The sequence below is a fragment of the Nannospalax galili genome, unplaced genomic scaffold, assembly GCF_000622305.1.
Source record: "Nannospalax galili isolate Female #2095 unplaced genomic scaffold, S.galili_v1.0 scaffold2895, whole genome shotgun sequence".
Classification (NCBI taxonomy): domain Eukaryota; kingdom Metazoa; phylum Chordata; class Mammalia; order Rodentia; family Spalacidae; genus Nannospalax; species Nannospalax galili.
The window spans coordinates 548,206-570,907 of record NW_008336404.1 but is presented as its reverse complement, the minus strand read 5'-3'; the positions used below and the strand labels follow the sequence as shown (position 1 = coordinate 570,907).

The 22,702-nt window shown below is 53.1% G+C and overlaps 1 protein-coding gene across 1 annotated transcript in view; it reads left to right on the top strand.

Annotated features, from left to right (window-relative positions):
* The window catches only part of Sdc3 (syndecan 3), a gene marked incomplete at its 5' end in the record, with an annotated part of 34,031 nt that overhangs the window by 5,043 nt on the left and 6,286 nt on the right, over positions 1-22,702 (top strand). The window contains 2 exons of the mRNA XM_029562543.1: positions 20,055-20,172; positions 21,555-22,165. Coding sequence (XP_029418403.1) covers positions 20,055-20,172; positions 21,555-22,165 — 729 coding nt within the window. The remainder of the gene's footprint in view (positions 1-20,054; positions 20,173-21,554; positions 22,166-22,702) is intronic.

The window sequence follows — 22,702 nt, the reverse complement described above, 5'->3', positions numbered from 1 at the left end:
CTCCGCCCCCCCCCCCCCCCGGGGCTGCTGGGGATGGAGGGCTGGGTGCACCATGCCAGGTGGGAGGGTTCTCCAATTCTTCAACTTGAAACAGAGTAAGAGTAGAGACCAACTGGTGTGGGGTTCAAATCCCACATCTTACTTTCTTACTAAGGAATCTGTGTGACCTGGGCATATTCACCTAACTTCTCTGAACCTCAGTCTCTGCTTTACGTCAGGGCCTTGGGGGTCAGACTGTGAAGCAATTGAGCAACCGGGAGTGTGCTGCTCCTGCAGACAGCAGGCTAACTTTTACCTGCCTTTACTTTTGCTGTTTTCCTGCCCCCTTGGTCTTATGGAGGAACTGCTCTCTGGGAAAAGGAGTTTGGAGTCTGGATTTCCTTGGAGAGTGTGGAAATCAGGTTTGAAAGACCCAAAGCAGTACCCTGAGCAGGAGAACTTGGGTTGGAATCCCCAATTGCAGTTAGCTGGATTTAGGCCAGATTAGGTGAAACACTTTCTAGGCTTCATGGTTCTGTTTCTAGGGGAATTTACTTCCCTGCAGCCCAGGCTGGAGGCAGGTAGACTTGCCTACTCCTCATTCCTTGTGAGCCTGGGACTCAGCACAGCCTGGTTTATCTGTATCCAGACCCAGGACAGGGTGGTGTTATGCACTTTCCATGTTTTTTTGGCCCAGAGCACCTGGCTGTGTTCCCATGGTCATCCAGGCCTGGGCTGACATTTATGAAGGGATTTCTGCGTAGAAAGACCCTGCAGAGATGGTCACCCCAAGCCAGCACCCTAATAGGGTCAGTCTGGGTCTTGCCCAAACATGAGGGCTCGTTTTGCAGCCTTAAATATCTCATTGAGCCTCCTGATTACTCTGGAGACTGGACTAACATCATTCCCTATTAGGCTCAGAGATGCCCAGCCACCTGGCTGAGTTCATGCAGCCAGGAAGAGGTGGAGCCTGCATCCAGCCACCCCACCCCTACTCTGGAGTCCTGTCCTAAGTGGTTGATCTTGTTATCACACTCAGCCTAGGTTTCATGGGGCATGTGGCACTGATATAGTGCCACTCTGCTCTGGGGTGGGCTGCACCCCAGATCAGATCCTCTGGAGCTTCTCCCATTCCCTTACTGCCTGGTGGACCGCTATCCCATCCCCACCCCAGCTCCCAGACAGGAGGAGCAAGAGTCATTTAGAACCAGCATCAGTGGAATCTGTGAGTCTAATTGCAGCTGGTTGATTGCCAATTTGATTGCTGGCCCCAGCATGGGGGGCTCTGGTGGCTCCTTAGCCCCTCCTTTCCTCTAGTTTCACGCCTTGAGGACAGCCAGGGACCCCTGGGAGGTGAAGAGAGCCATCTGTCTCTGTTCTTCGTACCTGGAGGTTCCTGTGCCTGGCCCCTGTTCCAGGGTGTGGCAGGCATGGGTACCATTCATCCTCTTCTCTTTGACTCTTGCTTACTGCCCTCTCTGGGGAACAGTGCCTGTAGCTGATTCCCACCTGCTTCCTGTCATCAAGGTATCCCTCTGTCGGGGGCGGGGGGGACACACTAAAGCAGACTGGGCGGGGACAATGGCAGGGACAGTGGTCGGAATGTACAGGGTTCTGCTAGGCTCCAGGCACCTCTGGGTGCTCACCGTGCTTTGTCCCAGTCCATCCTCACCATTGCCTGCAAGGAGACCTTGTCACCCGATCTTATACTCAGAACTCAGAGGCCTGAACCAAGGTGAGCCCTGGCAGACTTGCCTGGCTGGCATCTGCTTTCACCCAGGTGCTTGCTGGGGACATGGGCCACCTATCAGAGCACATAGTGGCAAGACTTTGAGCATGGTGTCTAGCTTCTTGTTGACAGGTTGACTGCTTGGCTGGTACAGCAGTCTCTTATTGGACACTGACTGCATATGAGGCCCATGCTTAAGGGCTGTGGTATTAGGTTGAACTGTAGATCTGCTTGGCTGTGGCTAACTGTAGAAGAGTCTGAAGTTTGTGGAGCAGGAGCCCACAAACTCAAGGTGAGCCCAGCCTTGCCACTGGAAGCAGGGACTGGGCAGAAGTCTCCACCTGGCCTGTCTCCTCTTTTGTGGTAGGACTGGTGGCTCTTGGCTCATTAGATTTGGGGAGGCAGGGCTGGCTCAGCAGTTGTTAGTGACAAGGGTGACTCGTTTTATTCTTACTGACTTCCTCTAAGACTGCCCAGTCTCAGAGGTGATGCCTCCAGAAGCTTGTCCAGAGGCAGGGGCCCAACTTCCCTTCCAGCCTCCACTTCCACATATGTGACACTGGGCTATCAGATTTGGTGACCCAGGCCTGTCAATCTTTACAATTGAGGACAGGCCCCAACCTTGAGTGGCCCTTACCCTCCTTCACGTGTCCTGTCTGTGGTTTCTCTTGGGCCTGGGTGGGAGAGTTGGTTTCCTTTCGGGTCACATTGAGTGTCACCTTTCTCCCTAACCCTGGGGGTCGGGGTGATCACTTAGGCCCAGGCCACCCAGGGACTGGGCAACGAGTCAAGTTCATGCACAGAGGAAGAACACTGGATGGGGAGCCTGGTACTGGTTCCTTGTCCTTACCTGCTGGTAGCCACAGCCCCTGTCTGATCAGTGCTCCCTCTGTGTCCGGTTCCTAACCTTGGGAAAACTCCAGTTTGGAGGAGGGAATCAAAGCAGTGAGGCATTGGTTTGACTCTGGGGGCTGTGTGGGGGAGGTGTCCTTAGTTCCAGACCTTGAGGGACTGCGGAATAGCCAGCGTGGACAAAAGCTCCAAAGACCAAGCAGTGGAGAGGAGTAGGAGGTGCCACTGGAGGAGGAGCTCCATGTGGCAGGGGAGCACATCTGTCTTTGGGATGGGGTACTTCCCTCTGTCCCTGTCCCTGCCAAGCATGTGGCTTCACTGGCTGGCCACTTTCCAGTCCCTGGCCCCATACCTCAGCACATTATGGGGTTGAAGAGCTGAACCTCCCTCCCCACTAAGGCCTCACTGTGGAAGAGCCCCATGGACTAGGATGATCCCAGTGGCTCACAAGGTGGGCTGTTGGCAAAGTAAGACATTTGTGTTCTGTCCTGAAGCCAGAGGGTGTGACATGTATCTTGTGTCAGAATTCACTCAACTCCATGATGAAGACACTGGTATTGTCTTGATTTCACAAATGAAAAGACAGAGAAGTAAAGCTATTTACCAGAGTCACAGAGCTAGTTAGTGGCTGAGTTGGAATTTGAACCCATGTAGTCTGGCTCCAGAGCTCTATCTATTACATAAGCCATGCTCCACAACAGAGCAGCTGAGGGGTTTGGTGCCTCCAGAAGATGGAGTGAAGGCCAAGGTCTTGCTGGATCCCTGAACTTGGGTGTGAAACTACTGAATGCTAACTCAGGCCAGGGGTCAACCCAGGGTAGAGGGCTCGTGAATTCCATGTGGCCACTTCTCTGCCAAGTTTTCTGTTCCTCTTGGCATGGGCTGAAGCTATCTCAGGCTTGGGGATAAGGGGAGTGGTGGTTTCAGGGGACCCAGAGTAACAGGAAGTTGGTGGCTGAGCTGAGTATCAACCCCTATGCCAGGTTCATCTTTTACCTGTCTCTGTTCTGTCCAGAGTACAGAACTGGTTCCATTTGCTTCTCCCAGGAAGCCTCCCCTGACTTCCCCAGTTGCTCGCACAGCCAGTATCTAAGCCACATCCATCCCTTCAATGCACAGCTCCAAACTTGTTTTGCCCTGTATACCCTACGCTGTTCCACCCAGGACCCCTGAGCATGCCATTGACTTCTTCATGTCTGTCCATGTGCTGTCTCTCCAGTGAACTTCTACTCATGCTCCAAAGCCCAGGCAGGTGGCCCTTCTTCCCAGTTGCTAAGCACAGAGGGAGTCTTCTTTCTGCCCTACCTCTTCTAGATCCCCAGGCAGGGGCCTGAGTGTTAAGAGTCTTTGCCAAGCCCTCATCCTGCTACACTGCTTCATCTTGTCTGGCTTTCCACAGGGTTACATGGTTACCTCCCCTCTGGGAGCCCTGTCTTGGATACTCTGTTGCAGCTCCTCCCCCTCCCCCAATTACATCATCTCTCTGCCCAGCTCCCATCGGCTACTTATTTTCTCCCATTCCGACATTGCTACATTGTTTCTTTCCCTGTTTTCACACATCCTCAATCTGTTTTATTTCTAGTCCTCTTCTCTCACACCTTGTCCTGTCTCTCTGGCCCCCCTCATATAACCCCCACACTTGAGAGAAGGGAGTGAGCAGAGAGACACAGCCTAGGAGCTTTGCCTGAGGGGGGCAGGGTGTGGGGGCCAGGGGAGCCTTTGATTTCAGCTTCACCTGTGGGCTTTGGAGGCTCAGGTTTGATTATCTGGAGGTATCCCCTTCCTCCCCACTTCCTCCCTCCATCCCCCTTTGCTCTTCTCCCTCCCTCCTTCCTTCCCCTTTCTTGCTCCCTCCTCTTGCTCTGATTCCTGAGGCTCTTCCTCCCTCTCTTCCTGACCCATTGGGGCCTCTCATGTGACCCCATGTGTACACAAGGATATCAATGGTGGGTGTGGATGTCAATGTGGGTCTGAGTCTGCTTGTGTGAGCACACAGGTTCTTATTTCTCAAGTGGGGCATGAGAGGGGGGTTCCTTTCTCTTGTGTCTCAGAGTGTATACACATTCCTATGTGTGCATGTATGTGCATACATGTTTTCGTGTGGGGGTGCACTTGCAGTTGTGTGCACATGCACCTAGAGGCCTAAGGCTGAAGTTGAATGTCTTCCTCAATCACTCTCCACCTTGCATATTGAGGCAGTGCCTTCTCCCTGAATCTAGGAGGTCACTGTTTGGGCTAGTCTGGCCAGCCTTCTCCAGGGTTCCCGTCTCTACCTCCTGAGTGCTGGGATTACAGGCAGGCTTCCAACTCATCTGGTTTTTGCGGGGGATCCAAACAGTGGTCCTCACACTTGCTCAGCAAGAACTTTAGCCACTGAGCCACCCCCACAGTCTGTGAGTGCACAATCCTAAGTGCGCATTTGACCCTCCCAATGCTGGCACAGCATCTCCCAACTCCTTCCACCAAACTCCATCTGCAGCCACCCTGTTGGGGGGTGAACCCTGGCAGCTGGGGAAGGAGGAAGGACAGCCTTCAGGAACTTCTGATGTCCCCAGTGTATGCTACAACACTACACCAGCACCTTAGGCATCTGGTCTGACACCTGGCAACACTCCCCACACCCACATACATGCACACAACCTAGCCTAAGTCCTGAGAGAAACCTGAGGACAGCCGCACATGGAAAAGGGTCACCCAGGTGCCACCACAGCCTCCAGGCTGAGTCTCAGATTGTACCCACACCTCCCTACCCCAACTTCACATGAGAAAAGGAATCCAAAAACTGCCCAGCCCTCAGGGGGCACAGGACCCTCTTGCCCAGAGGGCTGTTAGCCCCCATCCCATGGGTCAGCATGGCCACATTTCGTCACTGCATGGCCTGGTCAGTACTTACTGCCCTCAGCATGACTTTGTCCTCAAACTCCACCTCTGGTGGCAGAGGGTGAAGGAAGAGGGGCCTAGAGGAGATGTTCTTCCCAGCCCTAAGACCTTGTCCTTCAGGGGAAGGAACTCTAGGGTCCCAGCCTCACTGCGTCCCAGCAGGGACATGACTATTGCCAGGGACGAGTTCATGGGAACGAGCCGGTCCCTAATCCAGGTTCTTAATCTGGGGTCTGGAGCCCCCGCCAAGGGCAGCTGGTCATCTGGCCTCCTTAGGGAGATTAAGGCAAGGGTGGAGGGGGTGCTTGGAGCTCTGTCTGCTGCCCACCCCCCAGCGACACTCCACTCCCATTGTCCAAAAAACCAACCTTAGGTTCCTTTAGAGAGGTAGCTGTGTGTCATTTACTAAACCCTATGTACTAACATACTGGGCGGGGGGAAGAAAGTGTGACTTTGTGTCCCTGAGAAAAGGGACAGCTACAGGTGAGAAGTGACTCCCCTTATCTAACTGCCTACCTGCACTGAGGTGCTCTGATGCTGGTCTCTGGGGACCCTAGCTCCTTAACAGAACATCTCTGATGAAGCAGGAACACAAAGCCCAGTCAGGAGATGTCAGATTTGGAGCCTTGAGCAGGGATAGGGCTAGGATGAGGGCAGTCATTCTGTGTGGAAGGGAACCCTGAGCTGGAGCCTCTAGGGGTGCATGGGGAAGTTGTTGGTTGTCAGAATGGGCCTGCGTTGGCACTGAGCAGGCCAGGTCAGGTCTGCCACACAGCTGCTGTACTGAGAATGGTCTCCTGGTGGGTGGCTGAGCTATGAGACACATGGGGGTGATCTTCTGGGGTGCAGGGTGGGCACAGACTGTGGCTGTGAGGTGCCTGGTCTGCTGTGGAAGGAAACACCCCACACTACCCAGGGCCTGAGATTGTGCAGGCTGAACCCTGCTTCCATTCCTTCCTACCGCAGCTCCATCCAAGTTTGTGCAGGTAGAGGTGTGTGACAAGAGGGTGGCTTAGGCCAGGTCTAGGACTTGGGACTTTGCTTATCAACTGGGTGACCTTGGGCAGTCACCTGGCACCTGTGACCCCAGAGCCCCTCTGTAAACATGGTGGGTTTCATTCCCTTAGGGAGAAGCATCAGGGTTCATGTGACCTGGGCGGGGGGTCTAGCACATGGTGGTGGCCTCAAACTGTGACTAGTTTGAGGTCATAGGACTCTCCACAACCACAGAGGCCACAGTTACTCCTCCTCCATCCCAGGCTTAGCGAACAAGACAGTCCTGGCAACAGCCCACTGGATGACATCCAACTTGGTGGCCATATTTTCAGTGCAGGCCCTCTGTCACTAACATTTCCTCCAAGCTGGATTCTGGGTGAGACCATCTGGGACTCATTCATCCCCTCATTCATTCATTCTCCTCATTCATTTATTCTCTCATTCATTCATCTACCCCCCATTTATTCTCTCCCTCATTCATTCATTCCCACCCTTATTTCATTCATTCCTCATTTCTTCCTTTCCATTTTCCCTCCCTCATCTATTCCCTCCCTCTCTCTTTCATTCATTCATTCATTCATTCATTCATTCATCCATCTCTCATTCTCACACCCTCATTCATCTTATTCATTCATTCATCTCTCATTCATTTATTCATAGCCTCATCCATCTCTTCATTTACTACCTTATTCATTCACCATTCATTCCCCCTCATTCATTCTTTCCCGGGGCTGGGTTGGCCATGTAGAGAAGGTGGCCTGGCTGATATTATGGGGCCTTTTCTAGCCTTGCCTGGGGAAGGGAAGGGAGGGGTTCCTGGTGGAGGGAGTGTGGTAGCCTTGTCTCTGGGCTACAGGGTGGGTGGTGGTCAAGACATTCAAGGTCCTTGAAACCCAGATGGACCCTGAGCCTAGTGGGAGCCTGTGCTGAGGGCTAAGGTGGAGGGCAGGACACACATGCCTGGGGCCCTTGGCACACTGGTGCAGGCAGACATGGTACACTGGGGTTTCCCACTCCCTCCACCCTGTCATTGAGGGACATTGAGCCCCTGCCAGACAAAGGCAGGCAGCTGGAGCCTGGGCCAGGCCTCAGGACAGACAGGAGCAGAAAGCGGAAACTGCCTGGGGCTTGGCAGCTGTAGTTGGCTGGGTAGAGGCCTGGGAGCCAAGTGAAGGTGGGCTGAGGGCGGACCCTGGAGCCTATAGGGCCGTCTGTCCTTGAGGCTGCACTGGACAGCCACAAGGATAGGGGACAGATGCACTTGTGTCTGACCACTGGGGCCCCAGTGTGCCTCAGCCCCTTCCTGGCAGGGACAGGGCCTTGCGCCTCTTCCTTAGGGCAACCAGGATCTCTAAGGGTAGCAGCTGAGGACTGAGCTTGAGAGACGGAGCTGGTAGCTGAGTCCCCTGGAGCTACCCCTGTCCCCTGGGTGCTACCCCTGTCCCCTGGGTCCCCCTCAAGACCTGCCCTAGTTGCACCTGCCCCCTCCAGTGGTGCTTCAAGAGACAGAGGCTCACAGAGACCAGACTGGGACTTGCCCACCTGAGGACTCCAGAGTACGGGTTTGCCTGTCCACAGATGGGAGAAGAGGGACAAGGGTGTCAGGAAGTGTTCTCTGAAGGTTTTGAATTTGAGTCCAGAATTTGCTGTGTGAACTGGGCAAGTTTCTTCCCCTCTCTGGGGCTCAATTTTTTTTTTTAACTTTTACAAAAACTTTATTGAGAATTTCATACATGCATATAAGGTATTTTGATCAAATCCATGCCCACTCCCACCCCTCCAACATTCCCCCCCCCGGAGAGGTAACCCTAAAATCTTTTAAGGATTAGATACAAGCTCCCAAATACCTTTGACATTTTTGGCCTTTGGAACAGAGTATGTTGCTAACAGGCCCAAGGACATTTTGACTTTAGCCAAGAAACTGACTACTTTTCTTTGGGGTCTTTTTACTCTAGCTGCCTAGCCAAGTCCTACCTCCTATTCTTATCACGCCATCCTCTGAAGGGGTTACCCAAATTGCCAGTAGGGAATAGGGACTCAGACCGCTCTGGCTTCTTCCATGCTGAACAGGGACACAGGGTGAGGCAATTGGAGTACCCCTTCAGTGGGTCTATCTAAAAGACTCCCAAATTGCATAACTCTTGTCTCTAAGGGGAAAAGAAAGTCTTTGAATCATGAATAGGAGATGTGAAGGAGAAGTAAAGGCAAGAGTAATTAGCATTACAAGTTCTAGACAGGGAACTAGAAAGAAGCCAGAACAGGCCAAGTTTCAAATGTTCATATGAGAGTCCATTGTAGTTTCTTGACAAGGGCTTCCAAAAGCATCCCTCTATTGGGTTCTTCCTCATTTTTCTTTTGTCTTCCAAGGCTGGACTAGTTGGCTGGGAAGAGTGGGTGGATACTCGGGTGAGGGTCCAGTGACCCTGCCTGGCACTGCTTTAATGAGTGAGCACAACCATCAACAAGCCCAATTGTGACTATGTTTAGTGATCAGGCTCAGCTGAAGTCGTGATGATGGTAGTTATTTCATGCAGAAGGGACTGCTGTATAGCATCATCTTATTAAAAGGACCACCACATGGAGGCAGGATCTGGTGGCTGTCAGGCTGTCCCCTGGGTTCTCAGGCCCTCTGGTAGTTGGAGGCCAGAGGGAGGGCAGAACCTGGCACTCTGGCGGTCTGCTGAGCTCCGAGCCGCTACCCTGATGGAGGTCCTGACCCACCCTCTCAGGCTGTCTGCTAGGATCCTCAATTTTACATGTCTTCCTTTCTTACATTAGCTGTATTGAGATGTGATTCACATGCCATTCAAAATATAGATGGTGTCTGCCCTTACCTATGACTTTGGCCTCTATACCCAGTGAACCTCAACTCCATAATATTAAATAGAAAATTCCAGAAATGAACAGTTCATAATGCTTAAACTTGGATCCTGAATAGCATGATTAAATCCTGGGCTGTCATGCAGAATCTCTCACCCGGAGGCAAAGCATCCTCCAGCTATCAGATGGGTCATCGCTACATCACAGGGCTGGGGTCCCAGTGACCCTTGTTCTATTTAGTAGTGGCCCCAGGGCCATGAGGTATATATGAGGCACCAGGTGTAAGACATGGGAAGATGAGCTAGCCCCGCATAGCAGCAGGGCACCTGGAGAATCACATGGTACCCAAAGGGATCACATTGCCGAGGTTCCATGTACCCATTGGGAGTCTTGAGCAGGGAATGGCCAATGCTGTAATTCAGGGTTTTCTAATATTCTTCCAGAGTGGTGTGACCATATCCAGTTTTAGAAGATTTTGGTTTTTTAAAAAGTATTTTAGTATTTTTATTTTATGTATATGAGTGTATTGCCTGCATGTATGTAAGTGCGCCTGTGTCGTGTAATGCCTGTGGAGGTCAGAAGAGGATGTTTTGTTGGTTCCCCTAGAACTGGAGTTACAGGCAGTCGTTAGGCATCATGTGGGTGCTGGGAATTGAACCTGGGTCCTCTGCAAGAGCAGCCAGTGCTCTCAACTGCTGAGCCATCTCTCTAGCCCTGAAAATTTTGTTTTTTGAGACAAAATCCCATGTATTCTAGGCCGGCCTCAAACTTGCTATGTAACTGAGGATGACCTTGAACTTCTGATCCTCCTGACTCCACCCGTGAGTGCTGAGATTACAGACATGTGGCATCATACTCAGTTATTTCAGAACATTTTTATCATTTTGAAAAGTGACCCTGTGCCATCCTCAGTGTTCCCTGTACATCCAGCCACTCAGTCCTAGGAGTCAGTGTGCTGTCAGTGAGCTGCTGTGCCCAATATTTCCTTCTGGGGGGACATGCAGTGTGGGGTCCACGGGACTGATCTCTGTCCCTTAGTGCAATGCCTGCAAGGCTCACTCAGGTTGGAGTGTAATGTTGTATTTGTGACTTTTACTACTGAGCAATATTCCACTGCGTGAATGACCGCTCCCCTCCCCATTTTATTTATCCACGCACCAGATAATGGATATATTTGACTGGTTTAAACTTCTGGCTATTGTAGTTTATGGTTAATACTGCTTTTCTCTCCTTTATTACATTTATTTATTTATTATTATTATTAGTGTGTGTATGTCTGTGTATGTATCACAGTACTCATATGGAGATCAGAGGACAGCTAATGGAAGTCGATTCTCTCCTTCCACCATGTGGGGCCAGGGAGCAAACTCAAGTTGTCAGTCTTGACAGCAAACACTTTTACCCACTGAGCCACCTTGCCAGCTCCTGAAAACAGAAAACAGTACAGTGACTGAGTCATATGGGAACTCTGTGTTTCACATTTTGAAGATCTACTACCTGCTTTTTAAAACTGGCGCTGCTGTTTGATATCCCATGGGTAGAGGCCTGAGGTCCTCTTTCTTGTCAGTTTTGCTAACCGTTTGTCATCTGACTTCTGACCCCTGCATCCCTATCTATGGGATGAGACAGTGCACAAGGCAAAGTGACATTGAGCAGGAGCCTGTTCCTTCAGGGGCTGTTTAGAAGGCCTGGTGTATTGTCAGGCAAGCTGGGGTAGCAGAATCAGTGCCTGAGAACAGGGGAGAGAGGGAGAGACCTGCCCACTGCCTGCTGTACCCAGGAACCTCTGCTTCTGTTCTCATTGCCTTCTGCACTGTGCCATGGTTTGCAGAAGGGTAGACCGAGGCTCAGGTGTGCAGTTTGCTGAGAAGTGAGGTTCTTGTTGGGATCTCAATTGGATCCCTCCACCCCCAGGCCAGTGCTATTGTTGAGTCCACATAAATAAAGAGACTAAGGCTCGGAGAGACAGGTTTCCACCCAGAGTTGTACAGCACTGCAAAGGAAGGCCAATGCTGGGATCTGGATCCTGTTTGATCTGGCTTGAGTCCTTGATCATTTGAATGACCCATGTGTCTCCCAGGACTCAGGCTAGAAGTGACCAGAGGCAAGTCAGCCCTGTGTAGCCCTGGGCAGGCCTCTGGGTCCTGCCAGTTGTGGGCTTCCTCTGGTGTTTTGTTTGAGTCCTTTTATGTTCCTCAGTTTCCACCTGGACATGGGATAGTGACCCCTGAGGCCTCTGCTGCTCAGAGCATTGGAGTTTGGCCTGTTTTTCCCTTGAAATGGAGTAGCCCTGCAGCCATGGGGAAGCTCTGGGAGGGATGGAAGCTGAGGCTCCACCAAGTGAGCTCACATGGGTGGTTAATCTCAGCAGAACCTTAGTGAGGAAGCAGCCACTGCCAGAGGCTGAGGCGAGACCCACGCCTGCATGCAGGCCACAGACACATTTAGGTGTGAGTGTGTGTGGTGTGTGTGTTCAGGGTGGGGCCTGCTGTGTGTCCAAGGAAGGTGGCATAGGAAGGCTGGGTCTGCTCTGGGGGCAACCATCAGTGACCCCTCACCTAGTCTCAGGAAGTCTCCAAGGTCAGATGAAAACCCCTTTTCCCCCAATGCCAGTTCTTGAGCTATAGACCCAGATGTGGTTCTGAGGTTTCTGTCCCCTTGGCTCCCATACTTTGTGTTTGCAGTGGTGGGCCTGGTGCCCAGGGGACTCTGCAAGTGCTGCCCACCCCTAGCCTAGGCCTGTGGGGAAGTGGCCAGAACTGGAGGCCTCCTGGCAGCCTGCGGGAGGGTCTGCCATTTTGCATATTATTTGCATAGACACTACTGGAGCCTGCTGGGCTGGCCAGCTCTTTCCCGTCCTGGTCCAGGGCCCGCTAGAGTCCTCCAGACTGCCCTGTGCCCTAGTTTTACACCCTTGTAGACAGAGGCTACAAGGAGGGCACAGACTGACCCTGGATGGCATGAAGGGCAGGAGGTGATGACCTCACCCACAGTGGCTACTGAGTCAATACCAACAGGCCAACAAATATCCTGGGGGCAGAGAAGTAACCTCATAGACCTAGGCACTGCCCAGGAGCTGGTGGCAGAGGTGGGCAGTGCATGAGGAAATGAACAAACACAGGCACTTTGGGCAGGGTGAGGAACAGCAGAGACTGCTAGCAGTGGGGTACTTGGGCTCATTCAGACAGAGCTGGTGATCGGAGGTGAGGCTTTGAGCAGGGATGCTGGTGTGGTCAGGTACCTCCTAAAGCCTCCTGGCTGCTGAGCATAGCCCAGCTGGCATCTTGATGTGTTGGGGATCATCAACCCCAAGCAAGGTAGGGGAAGTCTGGCGACCTGCATGTTTTTGCTTGTAATTTGCATAGCTGTTTTGGAATCTAGAAGCCAGGTCTGGAATACCCAATTGCAGATTCATGGGCCCCAGACTGGTTGCCAAAGAGGGCTGTGGAGCCTGGAGACACACAGCTCCAGAGATGTCTGCTGGTGTGTCCTGGGTGGTAGGTAGGGCTGCTCACCTGTGCTGGGCCATCTGTCACTCACACCCCTTGTCCTCCACCCTCTGTAGGGTACTGGGCAGGGAGTGGGTCGTCTCTGACACTTGCCCCACCCTCAAGGCTCTGGAGGGGGGTGACTCGCGTAGGCAGCTCTACAGTCCAAATATCCTGGGACCCAGCTAATGCTGGTTTCATATCCTATCCTAAGATCCATTGCTGTGTGACCTTGAGCTCTTTGCTTCACTTCTCTGAACATTGGTTCTCATGTGTGAAATGAAGATAAGCCCTCACCAGGAAGGCATTTTTGAAGAGAAATGAGGCTTTGTACATCTGAAGAGACTGATCCATGGTGAGTGCTCCCTGGTGAAGATAGGATGATCCAGATGTCTTGCAGAATAATGCCCAGGGGGATGTGTCACAACATGGCCTCTGGCCTAGGTGTACTCTTAGGGGGTCAGACGTTCCCTGGGAACAGGATTTGTCCTGGGTCAGAATCTTGCTGGGTTATACTGGTGGCCAGCAACCTCAGTGTCTTCATCTATAAATAGGATGAGCAGAGCCTGTGACCCAGCATGGCAGAGTGGGCCCAGCAGGGCTGACTGAGGGCTGAGGAGAGGAGCTACGTGAAGCACAGGGCAGATAATCTGAGGGTGGGGCCTCCATGAGTAGTCCTGCTTGGCATCAACTTGGAGCTGGGACTCAAGGAGCAGGGTGTCACGGTGGTCTTGAGGGTGACACACAAGGGCAGGTGGCTGGGATGGAATGGGGTGATGATAGAGGGGTCCCAGTCAGGGCAGAAGAGCTGCCTGGGCCTTCCGGGGCTGGCCACCCTTCTCCATCCAAACACAGGAGACAGGGTGGGTGCTGTGTGGACCACTGGAAAACCACACAGCCCCAGGCAGTCCACCAGCCTCTGTGGCCTCTCTGAAACTTGGCATGTAAGAGTTACTTTGGTGGTGGGTAAAGTGAGGCCGGGCCAACTTCACCCGTGTTTAGTAGCCTCCCTTTGGACCTTGATGGTGATAGTATTAACTACCAACATTTCCCAAGTTGTGGCTGACATGCACATCCCAGCCTCTGATATGGTTCCCCAGAGGAGTCATGTTACTTTTGTTTCACCTGGAAGAGTTGGTGTCTGTGCAGTGCCACACAGGCATTGAGGGTCAGCAGTATCCAGTCGTCCCCTCAGCAACCCTGCTGTCCCTCACTCTGGAATAGTCTTCAGAACAAGTTTTTAAAAAGTGCTTCTGGGTTGCACTAAGGCCATTTAGGGACCTAACTAGGCAAGCAAAGGTTGTGAAGACACAGTTGTTGACAGTTACATACTATTCCGTGGTAAGGTTGTACCCTCATGTATTAACAGTACCCTGTTGTTGGCTGTGTAGGCTCCTTCCAATCTCCATATATATAAAACATTGCCCTGGGGCTCTGGTTCCTGATGCCTGAGTTCTAATAGGGGGATGGTCTGGCTTAGAAAGGCCTTTAGGCTTGTAAAATGCTCAAGGGTTTCCACTTTACAAAGGGGGGCAGAGAAGCAGACTTGGAAGTGCGGGTACACTTGCTCACTATTGGCCTGGGGTGGGGATCAGTGATGCTGTAGAGATAGGGATTCCAGGGCATAGGAGACTGAGGTGATGGGGAAGGTGATGGAGGGAGGCTCTGCTGATCTCTTGGCAGGTGTGATCCTCCTGACCCTTTCACCCCCAAGCCAGGGCAGCTGTGTCTAGAGGGAGTGGGAACCCAGGAGTCCCTGCAGTTATTGTGTTGCCCTCTGGCTGTCCTGCTGCCTGAAGCCTGGCTTCAGTTCACATTCCTGCAGAGAGCCTCTGGGTCTCCCTGGTGGAGCTGGTAAGCGGAAGGGGCACCAAGTTCTCACAGGGCTGAAGGCCTTTGGGGACCGAGACCATAGGGACCCTGGGGCTCTGCTGAGACCCCCTCCTTCGCTAAGCCTTCTTCTGGAGCCAGCCATCTTCGCTGTGTGCTTTTGAATATATTGCTTTCCCTCTCTGAGAGCTGTTTGCTGGCTCTAATGGTCACTTCCCTTTGTGTCCTGTTAAGAGTGGGATCTGAAGCTGGGTGTGATGGACTTCACCTTTAATCCCAGCACTAGGGAGGCAGAGGCAGGTGGATCTCTGTGAGTTCAAGGCTAGCCTAGTTTACATAGTGAGTTCCAGGCCAGCTGTGGCTACAGGGAGACCCTCAAAAAGACCAAAAAAAAAAAAAAAAAAAAGAGAGGCACTCGAACACCATGATCTCTCAGGCCTAGTTTAGCCTTAAAGTTGAGGTGTGGTGTGGGAAGTGTGCACCATGGGAATACCAGCAAAAGATGAGCCAGACCCAACAGCGGCAGACCCTTCTGTGTGCTGTCTCACCAGATTCTCATAATAGCTCTACAAAGTGTGAATTATCATTGTCCCCAGTTGACTAAACATAGGTTTAGGGAGGTTATACCACTTGCCTAAAGTTACCCAGCAAGTAAATTAGAGCTTGACTTGAACCCAAGACTGTTTGAACCAAAAGCTGGGCTCCTAGTCTGACTCATATTGTCTCTGGTCACCAGGACAGTCTGGCTAATTAGGGGAAGGAAGCTGGGGCAGAACTAATTACACTTGATTTTGTTCTAGTTTTTGCAGCATGATTAGCAGGGCAGAGTGCTGGGCTCCCGGCCCCCTGGCGGCTGACCCAATTTATGCGTCTGAGTGCTTCCCTGCCACGCCCTTTCTTTCTCTTCCTCCAGCCTCTGTCTTTGACTCCGTGTGAATTGGGCAATGCCACCCCACCACTCTAGGCATTGACAGTTTCCTCTATATCTGTCTCCCCCAGGAGGAGCCTGAGGCCTTAGTCACCTCATGTGGAGACAGCATAACCAGCAATCGTCATGGCAGTGTTTTTCTTACCTCAGGTTCTGCCTGCAGCTTGCCTGGTCTTGGCTATTTCTCAACAGGTCTGAGATGAGGAACTGGGGAACTGGCTTCTGCACTGCCCTTCACTCTGGAAGATTCTGACTTCAGGCCTCTTAGGTGACTAGGAGGGGGCTAAGGGAAGGAGGTGACTTGGCTCTCCTGAACATACCCCTCCCTCGTGAATACTCTAGTGGCCACGGACTGACATATCTGACATGAGACCTCACCCAGCCCAGCCCTGGTTGAGGAATCCAGGGAGATGGGGCTGCCTGAAAGAGGAGAGCTCTGCCCAGGCACTGGGCAGCTGTGGAGAGGAGCCTGTGACTGCTGGCTGGGGGATGGCTGCTTAAGCTGGGGCCTGGTTCCCTAGGCAGGAGCTTGAGGTACCTCTGAGGGGCAAGAGGGGCTGGAGGACCATCGCACCAGATCATGTATGTTCCCTAGGAGGGTGTGTTCTTGTGAATGTGAGTGTGGAGAGGCCTGCTGCAGGAACAAGGGGCCTGGGGTGCCATGGGGAGGGTATGTGCTGTCAGGTAGGTACCCATTCAGTCACTCAGACTGAGCTGGGGGATGTGCATGGGGCTGGAAGCACAGGTAGGTGCTGGATGTTGGGGTGGGTGTCATGGAGCTGGTGTCAGATGGGGCAAATGGGGCCCAGATGTAGAAACCCTGGACCCTGGTTGAGCATTGGAGCTGAGTGGCCTGGAGTACTCAGAGCGAGGGACTCCTGATTATAGGTCGACTTTGCTGTCTGTGGACTGTGGGTAATAACCCCTGGGGGTTATGGCAATGTGGTCATGTGGAGGAACTTCCACTGGCTGTCCTCCTTGATGTGGCCATGACAGGAAACATGTGGGAGTGGCGGTATTTCCCCTTATGTGTGGGCTGGGCTGGGGTGTGGTGGCTGTGAGGCGTGTGTTCAAATGTATTATCTAATACAATACATAAGTGTGCTGGGAAGTCTAGTGAGTGTGTGTGTGTGTGTGTGTGTGTGTGTGTGTGTGCATATTGGAGGTTGAATCAGTCCTGGGAAACAAGCTCTTGAGTGTGGTCCTGAGGGGGTTTGTGTGGAATGAGCATTGGGGGTAAGTGGGGACGGGGTGACTCCTGTGTTCATGAGTTCCTTCGGGTGTGTGTGCAGTAAGGGTGTGCTAGATACACAAGTGCATCCCAGTAAGCTCTACTGAGCATGTGTGTTGGATTCTGTCCATGCTGCCCTTAACTGTGTATAGTGTGTGTGTGTGTGTGTCCATTGGGTTGTGTGTCTGCTGGGTGTGTGTGTGAATGTGTGTGTATGCATGTATGTGTTCTGAGGTATGTGTGTTAAGATATGTGTGCACATGTGTGTGTATGTTCTGGTATGTGTACATGTGTATATGGATGTGTGTGCTGGGGTGTATGTACTGGGGAGTGTGTATGCATGGGTATGTGTGCTAAAGTGTGTGTGTAAAGGGGCGTGTACATGGGAGTGGTGGTAGGGTGTGTGTATATGTGTATATGTGTGCATGTGTGTGCTGGGGTGTATGTACACATGGATGTGTATGCATGCGTGTGCTATGGTGTGCAGTTTGTGTATGTTCACATTGGACCATGTCTCCTTTCAGTCACTGTGCGTGTATGCTGGGGCATAGATGCCTGTGCGTAACTCCTGTGCAGGAAGCTGGGGTCTGCCTCTGTGGAGGGCCACAAGGAGGGTCAGGTAGAGGCCAGCATGGTCCAGGGCACTTGGACTCTATTCTTTAAGAGGGTGACATGAACAACTGTAGTCATTATGCATGAAGTCAGGCAAAGGCAGAGGTCACTGAGGGGTGGTCCTCCTTCTCAGTCTTACAGAACTCCCCCACCCCCTTAGCCTCTCGGGCTGCCACCTCCCCTCCATCCCTCCTGCTGTCCCCTGGGAGCTGAGCTACCAGCATCCCTAGAGTTCCTGTGAGTATTGCCCTCCTCAGGTGCCAGGTGTCCCCCAAGCCTCCAGGGTGACCTCAAGGTGACTCACTCCAGGGGAAGGAGATCTGATGGAGGCAGCTTTGGGAAGTCACTAAGGTTACTTCTCCCCAGGAATCTGATGAGTGTGAGGCTAGATTGAGATGTGAGGATTCTCTGACTCCTTTCCCAATCTCCTCTCTCCTGCCCCACCCCCTTTGGCCTCCCTTCTCCATTCAGGTCCCCCTCCCCCTCCTTGCTGTCCTCTGATCCTCGACCATCTCCCTTTCCTGCACCGCCCCCCTCCAACTCGGTGGGGAGCTGCAGCTCCTCCTTAGCGGGGAGGAGATGGTTGTCATGGTAACCGTTGTCATGCCGATGGCTACAAAGGTGGGATGAATAGTATTTAGGTGAGTGCTACCTGAGTGGAGGCTCATGGGTTCATGGGCGGCTAGAAGCTCATTTCCTAGCTCAAAGCTGCACAGAGTCCCCAACTCCTGTTGATGCCTGTGCCCCCAAAGGCATGCCAGCATGCTGCCTTCAAAGGCTGCCTCTAGGGTTGTGTGTGTGTGTGTGTGTGTGAATGTGTGAGTGTGTGTGTGTGTGTGTGTGTGTGTGTGTGTGTGTGCTGGTGCATTTGTGCGTCTGGCTGTGACACTTGCAGGTCTCTGTGGCTTTGGGACTGGGTTTGTGCAAGGCCTTTCTGAACAGAGTGTTGGTGTCATATTGGCTACTGAGGAATCTCAAGGGGTACACATTTGTCTCCCCTGTTCCCTCCTGTTTTGGGGGGGATGTCCCAGGACAGACCTCTTAGAATGTCTCTTCCCAGCACTCCCTGGCCTGCATTGAAGGAGGGAAAGACAGTGGTTCCTTCTCAGTCCCCACCTTGCTGTGCGATGTCAGGTTGCCTGCTGAGCAACTGGGGGAACAGGAGCCAAAAGCTCCCAAGAGACTCCAGTCTATGGAGGCACATGGCTCCCACAGTCTGGGGGTATGCTCTGGGCAGAGATGGGAGCCGGCGAAAGCTGGATGATGGCTGATCTGAGCTCCTGGGATATCTACAGAGGAGGAAGACCCAGCAATTAGTCACGGGAGCAATTACACTAATTGTTCCACCCCATGACTCACTGGTAGAAAGTAAATACTGATTAATTCATTACTTCCAGACGTGTGTGTGTGTGTGTGTGTGTGTGTGTGTTTGTGAGGGGTATGTCCTGGCTCCCTGCCCTGACTGGGCTAGCTGGGGCTTTGGAGCAGGCACTGGTGGCTGTGGGCAGGAAGCCAGGACTGAAATCCCCTTTCTGGCTCTGCATGAACTGCAGAAGGGCCTGTGAGTGGCAGGAATGTGGCAGGCTGAGGGCAAAACGCAGTGCCAGTCTGGTTCCTCTCCCATGCACACACCTTCCATGGCTCCCCACTGTCAGCCACAGTGTAGTGCCTGAAACCCACTGAACCCCTGGGATCAGCTTTGATGATATTCTGATGGGCCATCAGTCCACAAAGTGATTGATTTATAAGAGTAAGTCACTGGCTGGACACTGTGATCAGCCCGCTGACTTCTCAGCCTCACTTCCAGCCACCCTGTCCCTGTGCTACCCATGAATTATATGTGTCTCCTAACTCCAACTCCATCCTTACAGATCTCCCAAAGCCTGCTCAGTGCCAGGCACCTTGCTAGATGGGCTAGTCCTGCCTCAGAGAGCTTCTTATTTATGGGAGATGGGCACGGCAGACCTTGCTCATGAGGAGCGTCAGGTGTGATTTGGGAGTAAGGAATGCTTGCAGTAGGGTGACTTTTCAAACAAAGTGACTCTGGGTAGTGTGAGTTGGCAGGAAATTGGAAGGGAATTATAGGCAGAGGGACCAGAGTGATTGAAAGAGATGGGGATGGGGTGCTGGGTGAAGCTGTAGAGTGAGCAGGATTAGCCCAAGGGTGCCAGCTGCATTGACTAACCTCAGGGCCTTTCATTATTGGGTGCCTTTTCTAGGGTGCCTTTCTGTCTTGATTTCATTTGTAAGATGCAGATGCCGTATGATTCAAACCCTAGCCCTGGGGGCGCACCTCCTTTCCCCTGAAAGCTCTGGGGGCAGGACCATGGCACTGTGCTTTGTAAGGCCACTGCATTTTGCTTCCAAAATGCCTATACTGAAGTGCAAAGGGATTAAACAATTTGCCTATTAGCAAGCGGTTGGTCTGGGATTCTAATTCAGCATCGCATGATTTGAACCCATGTAGGGGTTCTGGTTGCTGAAGGGGGCAGCCAGAGGTTGCCGGTAGTAGCTGGCAGGTCGGAGAGGGGACTGTTACCATAGCCTTGAGTTTGTGACAAGCAGCCATCTGCCAACATCCAGCTCTCTGTAGCATACATGGGTGTCACTCTGCCACAAACACGTCTGCTGTTCTGCTGAACACGTCATCTGTGCCTGTTCGGGTTCCTGCCTTGGGTGCCTAGCCCTGTGGGTCTCTCTCTTTCTTAGACTCAGCGCTGGCGCAATGAGAACTTCGAGAGGCCTGTGGACCTTGAGGGCTCTGGGGATGACGACTCCTTCCCAGACGATGAACTAGATGACCTCTACTCGGGGTCAGGCTCGGGCTGTAAGTATTCCCCAGGTCTCACTGCCTGTCTGCACTACTACCATCTTGGGAGCCCTCTCAGGCCACTTGGGTGAGTCCTGAACAGAGGTCAGGACCTGGAGAAGGAGGAGGGCAGAGCCTCCTCCCAAGAGGGGATAGGCTAGGGAAGAACCCAGAGCCCAGAACTCTTGTCTCCATGTCTCTGTGTTCAGCCTGGATCTGTCTCCAGCTCTATGGCTCCTGCCCCATGGCCTGTTAGGGAAACATAGGCACTCAGTACCTAAGTGTTTCTAGTTCTGCACCAACCATGTGGGAGGAGTCAGCTGCCACCTCTCAGGGGCCATGGGAAGTCCTTGGTAGGAATGATTTGATTGGTCCACCCTAGATCTGGTGACCCCTTTGGCCAAGGGCAGGGTGAAGGCAGGACTGCAGAAGGGTTTCAGGGACCTGGTGCTGGGTTGCACCTGTCTTGGGAGAGGCCAGAGGCTGTGGGTCAAGCAGGGAAGGGTGAGGTTAGGCACCTCGCCTGTGGTTGGACAGTTGCATGACCTCTGGCCTCTTGCAGCTCCTATATTCCTACCTTTTGATGGCTTCCCCTTCCTCTCAGGAGCCTTGGGGGTACAGGAAGTCAATTTGGTCCTGGAGATGTAACTGAGAGAGGGTTCTGAGATGGGCCCACGAGGGGACGAGTGTGTGATAGTACAGTCCTAGGCTTATGCTTCCGAGCTGGCTGCCCCAGCTCTTCCTCTACTCCTTCCAGCTGATGCTTTAAGCCTCTTCCTCCCAACCTGGATAGAAGTCCTTCCTTAAAGTGTTGCGTCTCTGCTCCCAGCCCCTCTGCCTGCTTAGCCTCAAGTGGCTCTGGCTGTCCTTGGCCTCTCTCCACCCTCCTGGTTCTCTTACGTCTTCCCCTCCATGTTCCTTCTTTAATCTACCCTAAGTCATCTGTGTGGCCTGAGCAGTGGCCTATAGGAAGTTCTTCCTCTCTGGTCTCTGCCTATGTCCTGGAGGTGAGAGGCTCAGGGTCCCTACTGCCTTGAGTTCATGCTAAGCATGCCCTTGTGTCTTGCCCCTCCCAAGAGGCCAAGCTTCATCTCCCAGCAACCCCAAGTGGGATTTCTAGCCAGAGGCTTTAGTCGATGCTGCTAGAACTCAACCTGGTAGATGCGCCAGATAGGGTGGGCTGGCAGAATCAGGGCAGGCTGCCTGGAAGCAGTGGCCCCCTGAAGGAGACACCACATTGGGGAATAGCTAGCTTGCCTGACCAACTCTCCTCCTTGCCCTATCTTTCTGTGAAAATTGGGCAGAGAAGTGTGGTGCCCTGTTGGGAAGTCAATGCCTGCTTGCAGGTCTGGCTGAAAAGCACCTACTCCCCAGCTCTCTCCATCTTCCCACCCTCCCAGACTTTGAGCAGGAGTCGGGTCTTGAGACAGCCATGCGATTCGTCCCTGACATGGCCCTAGCTGCTCCCACCGTGCCTGCCGTGTTGCCCACGTCGGATATCCAGCCTGTGGGCACCCCATTTGAGGAGCCTCCTTCTGAGCACCCCAGCCCCGAACCAGTCACCAGTCCCCCACTGGTAACAGAGGTAACAGAGGTCCTGGAAGAGCCCAGTCAGAGAGCCACCACCATCTCCACCACCACAACCACCACTACAGGGACCCCTACTGTGGCAACAGCACCTGCCACAGCAGCCACCACAGTCCCCAGCACCCCTGTGGCACCCCCTGCCACAGCCACTACTGCTGTTGTAAGGACCACCGGCCTACAGGGGCTGCTGCCTCTTCCACTGACCACGGCTGCCACAGCCCGGGCCACCACCCCAGCAGTACCCTCGCCACCCACTACCGTGGCTTCCTTGGACACAGAGGCCCCAACACCTAGGCTGGTCAACACAGCTACCTCTCGGCCACGAGCCCTTCCTTGGCCAGTCACCACTCAGGAGCCCGATGTCCCTGAGAGGAGCACTCTGCCACTGGGGACCACGGCTCCTGGACCCACAGAGGTGGCTCAGGTGAGGACACTGGGCACGAGTGCAGGGTGGTCAGGGGTGGGTTGGGTGGGCACCAGGAGGTGTCTGGGGTGAACTGGCAGGGTGCTGGGCCAGAGACCAGGGGCTGGGTATGAGCCTCTGGATGAGAAGGAGCTATGTCAGAGAGCCAGGACAGGTACATTGGGGCTGCTGTTGAGCACAGCCACTAATGGGGAGGGAATGAGGGGAGGTCAGGGGTTTGGGGAGCGATGGGCTGAGTCTGGTTGTGGGTTCAGGTCAAATGCAGCCTCAGAAAGCCTGCAGCCTGGATTTAAAGCTTTCTGTCACCACTTTTTAGCCTTGAGGCTGGTCACCAGTCCTTTCTGTGTCTATTTCTTCGTCTGTGAAGGGAAGACCAGAGAAAGGAGCCAGATGTGGTGGTACATGCCTGCAGTTCCAGCACTGTGCAGGCTGAAGCAGGAGGATTGCTGCAAGTTCAGGCCAGCCTGGGTTCTATAGCACTGAGAGAGAGAGAGAGAGAGAGAGAGAGAGAGAGAGAGAGAGAGAGAGAGAGAGAGA